The sequence below is a fragment of the Leopardus geoffroyi genome, chromosome A2 (assembly GCF_018350155.1).
Source record: "Leopardus geoffroyi isolate Oge1 chromosome A2, O.geoffroyi_Oge1_pat1.0, whole genome shotgun sequence".
Classification (NCBI taxonomy): domain Eukaryota; kingdom Metazoa; phylum Chordata; class Mammalia; order Carnivora; family Felidae; genus Leopardus; species Leopardus geoffroyi.
The window spans coordinates 140751890-140765084 of NC_059331.1; the positions used below are offsets into that span (position 1 = coordinate 140751890).

Sequence of the window (13195 nt, forward strand, 5' to 3'; positions counted from 1 at the left end):
CACTGTGGTGGTAATCATATTACTATATCTAAGTGTATAAAATAAATATGTTGTGGGGTGTCTGAGTGGCTCAGTCTGTTAATTGTTTGACTCTTGATTTTGGCTCAGGTCATGACCTTACGGTTAGTGAGTATTGATCCCCAAGTCCAACTCTGCCCCTCGATTGGCCCTGCCCCACATCAGGCTCTGTGCTGACAGTGAGGAGCCTGCTTGGGATTCTCGCTCTCTCCCTGTCTCTTTCTCTGTCCCTCCCCACTCATACATGCTCTCTCTCTCAAAATAAATAAACAACAAGGCATAAAAAAACCATGTTGTACACTTTAAACTTAAATAATATATGTCAATTATATCTCAATTTTTTAAAAAGAGGTGAAATAAAGAGATATGTGATAATGGGACAGAGCTTACACTCAGTGCCAAGTAAGAGATAAAGACAGTAGGTATAACAGAAAGGGGAACAAGTGTGAAGGGGCAAGAGTTAGTGATCGGGTTTGGCACTTGTGTATGCAGCTTAGCTGGCACTAGGGCTCGAAGGGGAATAAAACTTAGGCCATGGTCATAAAGAGGAGCACAGGAAAAGGTGAATGGCATCAGTGAATGTGAGGATGTAGAGCTATGCATGGATATTCAGGAAACAGATGCTTCTGGTGCAAACACTTGGGTTTAGGCTGGAGATTACTGGGAGTTCAGGCTGGGCCAGTGGTTCAGAGGCAGATCTTGCTGAGGCTTACATCAGCTCAGAAACAGGCAAAATGGTGCAACTCAAGTTTTTGAACTCATGTAACTTGAACGGTAGGAGTGGGGGTTGGGACTTAGAAAATATCATTCAATGAATAAATTCTGTGGTGTGTCTAATTAGGAACAGACTCCATGCCAGGCATTACCAGAAATTCACCACAGCTGCTACTCTTCTCTGTATCATAAGACATTCATTAAACTCATGGGGCATTGTGTGAAGGGTGGAGAATCTGCTTTCTAGTTGCTAAAGATTTGGTGTGTATACAGGTGCTGGGATGCCACATTCACATAACTCCTCCTAAATTCACTGTCACCACCCATGGGCTTCTAAACATTTGCTCCTAAAATCCAGGACTTCTTTATCTTCTTCTTTTTTTTATCTTCTGCTCCCTGATTGTTGTGAGTTATCAGGCAACACACTCTATGCATGCATGTAAATTAATGTTAATAATGAGTATTATAGGATAAACTACTTACAAGCCGGACAACACGGGTACATAGCCCTTTGGCAGATAGAATTTCATATCTAGCTAACTTCAACTCTCTAAAGAATTTTCTTTGTCATTGGTCCAAACACTGCTGCTGTTCTCTATAAAGTATTTCCCTTGTGGGGCGCCTGGTGGCTCAGTTGAATGAATGTCTGACTCTGGCTCAAGCCATGATCTCACAGCTCATGAGTTCGAGCCTCACATCAGGCTCTGTGCTGACAGCTCAGATCCTGGAACTTGCCTAAGATTCTGTCTCCATCTCTCTCTGCCCTTCCCCCACTCCTGATCTGTCTCTCTCTCTCAAAAATAAACATTAAAAAAATAAAGTATTTCCTTTTTAAATGTTAATCATCTTTTTCCAAATTTAAACTCTTTGCTTCTTTAAAATTTATCCCTTGGGGATACAGGAGTACTGATGCATAGGGGCACTTGTACCCCAATGTTTATAGCAGCACTCTCAACAATAGCCAAATTATGGAAAGAACCTAAATGTCTATCAACTGATGAATGGATAAAGAAATTGTGGTTTATATACACAATGGAGTACTACGTGGCAATGAGAAAGAATGAAATATGGCCCTTTGTAGCAACATGGATGGAACTGGAGAGTGTGATGCTAAGTGAAATAAGCCATACAGAGAAAGACAGATACCATATGGTTTCACTCTTATGTGGATCCTGAGAAACTTAACAGAAACCCATGGGGGAGGGGAAGGAAAAAAAAAGAGGTTAGAGTGGAAGAGAGCCAAAGCATAAGAGACTCTTAAAAACTGAGAACAAACTGAGGGTTGATGGGGGGTGGGAGGGAGGGGAGGGTGGGTGATGGGTATTGAGGAGGGTACCTTTTGGGATGAGCACTGGGTGTTGTATGGAAACCAATTTGACAATAAACTTCATATATTGGGAAAAAATATAAAATAAAATTTATCCCTTGGTTTCCTTTTCTTTTCAAAATTACAATGCAAATTTAGGTAATTCACTTGACCTTCTCAGGTCTGTTTTCCATCTGGGTTGGATTGGATGATCTTGACCTGTCTTTTTAGTTGAAAATGAGAAAAGGTATATGAAAACTCTTTGTGAATTGTTAGGTGCCATGAATATAAGGTATGGTTATTATTTCAGTTTCCACTGTATTTTTTTTTATTTCTGTACCCCTTCAACTACCTCTAACACCCCACCTTTTGTATATCCAGAATAAGTTTTCCATTGCACTTTACACAAAAGAAGACTGAGTATGACAAATATTTAACAGATTCTGGAAGAGCATCTATGTACGTGATAGGCAAGGGGAGGGTTCCCCCCCCCGTTCTTTATTTATACATATATGGAGGTTACAGTTTTGTTATTTTCAGCTTTCTGAGATTTTACAACATGTAAGATGTGGATACTATAATTGACCCATAGCAGTAACTCAAATTTTACTGTCTCTTGTCCCACCTATTCCGTTCAGATCCCAAACCCTTGCAACCTATCTCCCCACCAGCTTCCTAAGCATTCCTAGGGGTCTCTGATTAGGTAACACAATGTTGATATCTACTTCTTATTTTCCTTTCTTCTTCTCAGTCCCACTTCATCGGGTTATGACTGTGTTCCCCAGATATTACCGCATCCACCATGTTCCATCCACCTTCTACTATAGTTGAAGCATTGGAGCTTGGGAAATGCCAAGGCTGCGTGGGTGGTGCCATGAAGTGGGAAAATATAGTTCACTGACCTTTCTATGCAACAGCAGCAGTGGTGCTGAGGTCTGACGCATGGCACAGAGTCTTTGGTGAGAGTGGTCTCTCAGACTATGCTTCTGTTTCACATCCTCAGTTTCAAATGTGAATTTAAGGGATGGCTTTACTTGGAGACAAATTGGAATGACAGACCCAAGACCAGATGGGAATTTCCATTCCCTTCCAGGGACTAAGTCTTTCTTTCACAGTCTAGCTTGAGATAACTGGGAGCGCCTGGGTGGCGCAGTCGGTTAAGCGTCCGACTTCAGCCAGGTCACGATCTCGCAGTCCGTGAGTTCGAGCCCCGCGTCAGGCTCTGGGCTGATGGCTCAGAGCCTGGAGCCTGTTTCCGATTCTGTGTCTCCCTCTCTCTCTGCCCCTCCCCCGTTCATGCTCTGTCTCTCTCTGTCCCAAAAATAAATAAACGTTGAGATAACTGTGTCCTTTTCCCCATAGGTTGGCTTTTTCTCAGCAGGTGCTTCAGTCTTCTAGTGAGAGAGCCAGAATTTCAGTTCATCACACATGCTTGATTCATATAAAAGGTGAAACCTCAGTCACCAGGATGCCTTAAGAGATGAAGCTGTCTTTAGGAAAAATACCTTGATAAGTGCCTGGAGCAGACAGAAGCTGAGACCCAAAGGCCTGAGAGTTGGGTGTTGCCAAGACACTTTGTTGCGGGTGGGCCAGGGTGAATAGGGGAGAAATGATGAACAAGATGTCATGGGAAGAGAGTGGGGCTAGTTTTTGTAAAGGAAAGAGTATGAGAGAGTTCTGTGGGATTGAGAAGGCTGAAAAGGGCTTCCAAAGCACAGGAAAGTCCTACAGGTGATTTTTAATTGAGTACTATGCAACTCTTATATTCTTACCCATTTGAGGAGGACTTTGGACTATGACTGAACACACATAGAAGAGAATAGAAAATTTAAGCCAATGTAATTCAGATTTTACAAAGTAATAGGAGTTTCCCAGCTGACCCCTGGGTTATATATCGAAAACCAGCTAAGCCTCAATCTAGGAATCTTCCTAGAAAGTTCTGTCCAATTTGTAGTACAATAGAGAGGCAAGAATCCAACCAATGGAAACTATCTACAATTGACCCAGTTAGGTTGCCAATATTTGGAGAGGTTCTAGGATGAACCCAGACTGGGTCAGTAGTCTGATATTCTGGGAAGAGTATAGTTTCTTGGTGAATGAAAATAAAAGAGGAGTTCATTTTTAACTTGAGTTTTAGAGGAATTAAGGGACAGTATTTGGTAGAGAACCAAATAAGAAAATTTGTGTCATTGGATAAAGGTTTAGAAGCAGTAGCAGCAGAGAGAGAGAGAGAGAGAGAGAGAGAGAGAGATGGCAAGACCTTTTCTTGACTAAGTTTAGGAAAGTGGATTGAGGGGTTAGCATGGGGAATATTCAGGGTGTGGGCAATAAATTCTTGAGGAGAAGGGATTCATATTAATGCATAAAGTAATTGGCAGTCATGAAAAGGATAAAATAAAAATGCATGAGAAAGTTGGGACCAACATGATGATTGTGGAAAGCAAATGAAGGAGTGTCATGGAATAGAGAAAGAATTGATTAGAGATAGATGGCTGTGGGATGAAGGAGAATGAGGCTTGCACATATGGTGTATTACTAGTACATGGGGGATTGTCAAGAATAATACTGGTTATTGGTATTAGTTGTGTCAATGCATACTCCCATTTACCCAGGGGTCTTGTTGTACCCTGTGCCTCAGTCAGTCTCTAGGCTCCGGCACCTTATCTTGAAAACTTTTTCAATTTAGGGATGCTCGGCATTAGTTAAGTGGCGTGAATAGAGACTATAGCACAGATGACAGCTCCCCAAGCCCCGAACCAAGACCTCTTATCCAATGAGATACTCATAATAGAGATGAGTAGGGTCAGCAAGTAAGAGGTGAAGAGGACGAGGAAGATGGTGAGAGACCTCAGGGCAGTGGTGTGAGCTTTCATGCTGGAGCTGCAGTGACCAGTGCTATGGTGTTGCATTGCTCCATGTGTTGGAACAGTGAGGCCATGAGCAGGATTGTGGAGGCCAGGAACAGGAGGAAAGGAATAACCAATGCAACCATTAGATGAGATATGGTAAACAAATGGAATGTCTTAAGTCCCTTAACCATAGTGCTGTTTGTAGAGAAATGCCCCACGGTGATTAAGCGAACATTGACACAATTCCTAATAGTTGAAAAGATGATTGACACACAAAAAACCAACAAAGAACCCAGCAACAGCCAAGGAACAAACCTCAACATTCTCCACCTCAGCTAGAAGAGGTGGACTGTAAAGGAAGAGACTTTGACACAGTAGAAGACAGCAAGCAAGCTGGTTAACCAGAAAGTAAGAGTATTAGTAAATTCTCAGGTGATTGATAAGTACCAAAATACATAGTTAGGGTTAAAATAGGAGCAAAAATTGTATAGGACAGATGCCCACTGTAGACAGAAGCAGCAAATACCCAGGCAGATGAGACTCAAGTCCACCGATGACAGCCTTTTGGCCTGCACCTACTCTCTGCCCAGCACTGCAAACATTAAGCTCCTCTGCATAATTACTCTCAAGGATTTGAGCACATAGATGGTTATGAAGAAGATAGTGAGCCAGAGGGGCATCATTCTTCCACTCCAAAGTATCTTCTTGGACATGGACTCAAAATCTCTGCAATAATTTTCAGGTAGGGAATAGGCTCCCAAGTCCCACTATTGTCTCATGCAAGAAAATACCGCCCTCTGGATGTAAATTTTTCCCAGCTCATCTTTCACTTTGCTATTTTCCTATCTGCAAGATCTGCTTATGCTTTGCTTGCTGGTTTTTTAGCAGGCCCGGATGCAAAGAAATCTGTTTGAATGTTGTTTCCTGCTCCTGAGGTGCCTTGATTATTCCCATAAAAGACATACTTATTTCATAGTCATGCTGTTTATATCTTTATCTGTCTAAGGCATCTTTAACTTATTTTGCCATCTTCTTTAAATGATATCCTCACTTCTTGGGGCGCCTGAGTGGCTCAGTCAGTTAAGCGTCCGGCTTCAGCTCAGGTCATGATCTTACGGTTCATGGGTTTGAGCCCCATCTCGGGCTCTGTGCTGACAGTTTGGAGCCTGGAGCCTGCTTCGGATTCCGTGTCTCCTTCTCTCTCTGCCCCTTCCCCACCCTCTCTCAAAAATAAACAAACAGTAAAAAAAATATTTTTTAAATGATATCCTCACTTCTTTAACCTAAAATTTGAACCACAGGGAAGATAAAGCCTTCACCGTCCATTCATGTCCTGGATAATATTTCTGTTCTGCTGAAGGCCATAATAAGGAAAACTTCAGAAATCCTCTCTCCTTGGCTTCCACAGTAGGCTGGAGTGGATGCTATAACCAAAGTGTGAGTGCAAATTAAAAATAACAAAGAAAAGTCCTTACTCTCAGTTTCTACCTGCAATATTGCTAGAATTCCAGACCTTCAAGTACCCTCATCCAATGCATGCCACTTTCATAACTGCCCATTGAGTTCCTGCACTGCACTCCCTACAGTGGAAGGGCGGCATCCTTAGCTGTTGTTCTGCCAATTTCAATGCCTTGAGCCAATGCTTTATATATCTTTGAGAATTGTTCATGTTCCATTGACATCATTGTTTTTTGCCTTCCTACATGGCCAGCTCTTTTTGTCTCTGCTGACATTGCTCAAGATGAATAAAGAAGGCCCTCTCACCACTAGTAAAACAATTTTTAAAAATTAGGCCTGTTGAGCAGAGAAGCCAAGAAGCTTTGCTTTCTCTGTTTAGGAGGCTGGAACAATGGAATCACTGATGGTCGTGACTTCAAATGTCTCTGACTGGTATAATCTGGTCCTGTAAACTATCAGCCCTCTGTACGGTACCCATGAATTATTTCTGGAAGTGTCCCCTGTGGGCTTACAAGCAAGACTGACTGCAGCAGATGCTGGATGGTCTGATTTGTCAGGCACCTGCTGAGGATACTGCACCTGCCAGCTGCTTCCCTTTCTAGCAGTGTACCATGGTGTTTTGCTGTACTCTTCCCCATCACATGCTATGATGCTCAAAGCTCCAATTGCTACAGGTCCTGAGCCCAAGCTGAGCAGCCAGTGGTCTGTGGTGAAGCATACCTGTGTTCACATTCACCTGTTACAGGGGACGTGGAAGCTTAACCCCTTGCCCTTCCACGCTTCGCATTCTCACTAGAGGCAAACTTGATTCGCAGTTTCTCAAACAGCTCTCATGGCACCTCAGGAAGCAATCTCTTTTTATAACTTGATTCTAGAACCACAGTTCAGTGTACCCAATGCTGCTAGATGGAAGTGAACCCATGGTGTGTGTGGCACCTTGGAACATGAAGATGGAATTGAAAGACTCCAAGACAAAAAGATCCCTATAAGCAGGAACCTGTGAATTGGTAGACTTTAAGCACTGTTTTGGACAAAGGACAAGCTACTCATTACTTCCAAATATCTAGGAACTAATTCATAGCTATATAGGCTGACTAGAGGATGAATTCAGGAAATGAGTTCAGGAAAACTGTACCAGATAGATACCAAACATTTAATTACTGGCTTCAAAAATGAGAAGCAAATTCTAATAATTGCTAGTTGGCGATAAAGACAAAGTGAAAGTCATGGACCTTATGTGTGATAAGCACCAAGTCTTATGGACTTTTAATCATTCACAGAGGAGAAAACAGAAGCAATCCAACATGAAGCTTAGAATTCTTAAACATAACAATAAACCACTGAACTCATGATACAAAGGTAAAAAAAATAGTTAAAAAATTATACTAGAAAAAAGAATATTAGAAAGCATGTGCTTTGCATTCTCAATGAAATGCAAGAATCAGCAAATTAAAAAAGTGAGATGACAAAACAGTAGCTTGCGATTACCAGGTGAATGGGTTAAGATGTGTCCATACAGAAGTAGGGAGAAAGAAGAGAATGAGAAGTGATGGTAAGTGAAATATGCAATAATAGCATTAAGATCTGCCTTTTGTCCAGGATGCACTAAACATGTTGCCTCCAATAGGCACTGCCTCACTCAGAGAACCTCAGAATGCTCGTGATGCTCCAGACCTCCTTCTGAGGGGTTCTTAAGCGCAATACTCACCACTATAGCCCTCGTGACAATACCAGCTGCTGTAGTTGGACCAGGAATGAGCACCTGTCCAAACCAGCCACTGATAGGCTGGCTCGCAGCCCCAGGGATGATCTGGCACAACTCTACTCCACAGAGGCACTCTCTTTGTGATAACAACCAATCAAACAACCCAGATTCTCTGAATGTGACATGTAAAGAGTCCCTATAAACTGGTGGTTAGTGTTCTGTGGGGTTAGGAGTTCAAAGGTTGTCTTTTATTACGTGTGTGTGTATGACTCCTGTAGAGCAATCTCTGAGGTCCCTTGATTTAGCAACTAGAACACTACAGCCTCTAGTTGGTGCTTAGAAAATATCTATTGAATGAATGAAGAACACAAGAAGAGCAGACTAGAGAACCACATATTCTACTGTAAGTGTAAGGGCCAGTGGCCTAACATTGTAGAGAATATACACTATGGTTATATTCTTATGCCATTCAAATAACTGAAATTGGCAAGGTTGATAAAATATAAGTGTGCCTAATTTGGCAACTATTTTTCAGGGAAAAATTGTGGCTTGAACAAATGCACTGAAACTGAATGAGACAAATGGTGACTTATAATCACATGTGACATTGTGGAGAGAGATTTCCATGCTCCACATGACTGTGGATATGTACTGTCAATCACTGTTTGAACCAATGGGACTGGCAAAATGAACCCAAGTTAATACAATGTAATTTCAGCAATACTATGGTCACGTGCCCATCACATGGTAGTTTATTTACAATTTCGTAGATAAAATAAGGGTCCACAAATTGTCATATTTGAATCCCTGAAACCTTTGACTATGTTACCTTATACGGCAAAAGGACATTGCAGATAATCTCAATCTTGAGATGATAAGATGATCCTGGAAAACTGGAATAGACCCAGTGTAATGACAAAGGTCCTTGTAAGAGGAAGGCAGGAGAGTGAGAGTCAGAGGAAGTGATGTGATGATGGAAGCAGAGATCAGAGTCACAATCTAAGGAATCAAGGCAGCTTCTAGAAGCAGGAAAAGACAAGGAACAGATTCTCCCCTAGAGTTCCCAGAAGGAGCACAGCTATGTGGACACCTTGATTTAGACCCACAAGACTCACTTCAGACTCTGACCTCTGGAACTTTAAGATAATAAATTTGTGCTGTTCTAAACTACTACATTTATAGTAATTTGTTACAGCAGCAATAGGAAGCTAATACAGAGGCAACTCTAAGAAACAGATAGCCAAACTCTATGTTAGTTGAATTATATTTATAGGTACCTATATTTAGTAAGTAATAAAATAATGGGTTTATATACAGGCAAAATCTCAATAGAATAGACTAAGATTTCTGTGACAAATCAGGATAAATATAGGTAGACCACTTAGAAGCTACTTACTACATACTTGAGTTTCACCCCAGAGACCTAGAGTCTCCACAGGTACACATGGACTCATTTCTAGAGCTTTAGAGACCATAACTGACATCTTTGGGAAAATGTCTTCAAGTTCTTTGTGCATTTTTGAACCAGGTTATTTGATTATTTGCTATTGAATTTTAGGAGTTCCTTATACCTCCTGGGAATAAACCCTTTATTATATATCTGATTTACAAATATTTTATCCCATTCCATAGGTTGCCTTTTTATTTTTGTTGGTTGTTTCCTTTGCTGTACAGACACCTTCTAGTTTGATATAGTTGCACTTGTCTATTTTTGCTTATGTTCCCTGTGTTTTTGGTGTCACATTGAAGAAATCACTGCAAAGTGCAATGTCAAGGAACGTTTCCCCTATGTTTTCTTCTAGGAGTTTTACTGTTTATAGTCTCACATTTAAGTCTTTAATGCATTTTGTGTTGATTTTGTGTATAGTATAAGGGTCCAGTTTCTTTCTTTTGGATTTGTGTATCCAGGCTTCCTAGCACCTTTTGTTGAAGAGATTTTCTTTTTCCCCATTCCTTGTCAATGATCAGTTGGTTGTGTACACGATAGGTTTTTTTCTGTTCTATCCCATTCTGCTAGTGTATATATTTGTTTGTATGCCAGTACCATACTGTTTTAATTACTGCAACTTTGTAATATATTTGGAAATCTAATATATTTGGAAATCCGAACATGTGATGTCTCTAGCTTGTTTGTCCATTTTCAATCTTCCTTTGGCTACTATGATTCTTCTGTGGTCCCCTAAGAACTTTAGAATTGTTTTTCTGTTTCTACAGAAAAAACAAGTTCATTCCTAAGTATATTATCCTTTTTGATGCTACTGTAGGTGGGGTTGTTTTCTTAATTCCCCTTTTAGATGGTTCATTATTAGTGTATGTAAATGCAACCAATTTTATATATCAATTTTGTATCCTGCAAAATGGCCAACACATATGTGGAAAGATAGTCAATGTCATTAATTATCAGGAAAATGCAAATCAGAAGTGCAATAAAGAAAATGTGGAAGATAAATTACTTACTCTTTGTGCTGAGGTTAAAAGCACCACAACAAAGCAGAAAAAAAACTGCAATAAATATCACCTCATATCTGCTAGGATGACTATTATTTAAAATCTTTTTTTAATGTTTACTAATTTTGAGAGAAAGAGAGCACAGGGAAGAGGCAGAGAGAGAGGGAGAGAGATAATCCCAAGCAGGCTCTGCACTGTCAGCACAGAGCCAGACATGGAGCTCGACCTCACAAACCTTGAGGTCATGACCTGAGTCGTAATCAAGAGTTGGATGCTTAACCAACTAAGCCACTCAGTTGCCCCTAGGATGACTACTATTAAAAAACAAAAAGATAAGCATTGGAGCAGCCACAGAGAAATTGGAATACTGTTGGTGGGAATGTAACTGTTGGTGGGCATAACAACTATGAAAAAATAGTATGGAGATTCCTCAAAAACTTAACAATAGAACTACCATATAATTCATCAATCTCACTTCTGGGTATATATATCCAAAAAGTTGAAGTCAGGATCTCAAAGAGATATCGCACTCCCATGTTCATTGTAACACTATTCATAATAGCCCAGAAGTGGAAACAACCAAAATGTTCATCAACAGATGAATGGGTAAAGAAAATATGGTATATATGTACAATGGAATATTATTCAGCCTTAAAAATGTAGGAAATCTTACTATTTGTGACAACATGGATGAACCTGACAGATATCCAACATGAAATAAGCTAGTCATAATGAGATCAATAATGCATGATTCCACTTATATGACATATGTAAAATAGTCAAATTAATAGAATCAGAGAATATAATAGTGCTTCCCAGAGGTTGGGTAGTGAGGAAATGGGTTATTGTTATTCAATAGGAATAATGTTTAAGTCATGCTCAATGAATAAATGCTAGAGATCTGCTATACAACATGGAGTGTATAGTTAACAATATGATATTATGCAATCGAAATTTGTCAAGAGAGTAAATCTCATGTTAAGTGTTCTTACCACAAAATAAAGCAAAAAAAAAAAAAAAAGCAAAGGGACACAAGGAAACTCTGGGAAGTGTTGCATATGGTACTACCTTGACTGTAGTGATGGTTATCATGAGTATTTGTACACGTCTAAACTCATCAAATTGTACACACTAAATATATGTAGTTTTTGTACAGTTTTCAACCCCCCATGTAATTGAGGTCTGCATATAACTGGGGCACCTGGGTGGCTCAGTCAATTGAGCATCTGACTCTTGATTTTGGCTCAGGTCATGATCCCAGGGTTGTGGGATTGAGTCCTGTGTCAGACTCCGGGCTGAGCATGCAGCCAGCTTGAGATTCTCTCTCTTTCTCTTTCGCTTTCACTCTCTCCCTCTGCCCACCCCCCTCACACACACACACACACACACTCTCTCTCTCCCCCTAATAAAAAAAAAATTCTGCATATAACTTTTGAATCCCAGAAACTTAACTACTAATAGCCTGCTATTGACCAGATGCTTCACGGATAAAATAAACAGTCATTTAACACATATTCTGTATGTTATCTGTATCATAAACTATATTCTTATAATAATGTAAGCTAGAGAAAAAAGGTTATTAAGAAAACCATAAGGAAGAGAAAATACATTTATCATAGTGTACTATAAGAAATCTGCATGTAAGTGGACCCATGTAGTTTAAACCTGTGTTCTAGGGTCAACTGTGTATCAATTATACCTCAGTAAAGCTGTAAAAAAAAAAAAATCAATAACTGAGACCTAAGTTCCATCCCTAATACTCTAATTTAATTTTCTGGGGTATAGGCTGGGTATCAGGATTTTACAAAATCACCCCACCAAATTCTAAATGGCAGCTCAGTTTTAGATCCACGGCTTTAGAGCCACCTCTGTGGGGAAGATACTTGCATGTGTAGTGACAATAACAAAACTTCCGTGTGTAGTTTTACTTTGAACATCTGTAAGGCGAAGTGACCTCTTCATTTCATAAGCTTTTAGTAGCTGAAAAATGATGGGAGTGTCCAATTCTTCAGGAAATAATTCTCATTCATCCACAGTATGAAGATAGTCTTCTTTACATATTTTTATCCCTCAGTGCTTTCACCCAATATAAATTTTGCTGGATCTTTCTTAGTTTCCAAATTTGTGAATATGCTTATGGTTCTACTATCATCCCAAATTCTGGTATATTGATTATTCTAGTAAAAGCCACAATTTTTCTGCAGCTACAAATGAAATGTTTAATGCTATATATAGCATCATATTTTCAAAGCATTCATGAACTCCAGGTGCATTTTAATTATCTAATAACATTAGAGCCTGTATATTGCACAACATGTAGGGCTGTGACTTCTAAACAAAGCCTTCTCTAAAGATCCTGTGAAGATTTATACTCTATATACCTCTTTTAAAGTTTCCTTGTGTTATAGAAGTTCAGAGATAATCCATCTTTGGAGGTGACTTAAGCCTATACTTGTTCCTATATATAGTAGGGGAAGCTTCTTTTCCGTCTGTGACAATCTTATTTTTCTTAGTATTTATTTGTTCTGTGGAGGAAGATTGTATCCATCCTTAAAGGCTGTGGGAAAAATGATTTCATCTTCACCCCAAAATGAACAGCACGCTTTGTTTACCTGCCTTCTTTATAATTCCCTTCCCTAAAAAACAGAACTCCTTCCCCAACAGGCTAGTCATAGAGTTTGGTGCCTTCTTTTTTCT

The 13195-nt window shown here is 39.9% G+C and overlaps 1 protein-coding gene across 1 annotated transcript; it reads right to left on the reverse strand.

Moving 5' to 3' along the window:
- Positions 1-4452: 4452 nt before the first annotated feature.
- On the reverse strand, positions 4453-5570 carry TAS2R16 (taste 2 receptor member 16). Its single transcript, XM_045497100.1, is given in 2 exon segments — positions 4453-4947; positions 4950-5570. Coding segments are annotated over 2 exon segments (828 nt in total). The 3' UTR covers positions 4453-4740.
- Between the last annotated feature and the right edge of the window lie 7625 nt (positions 5571-13195).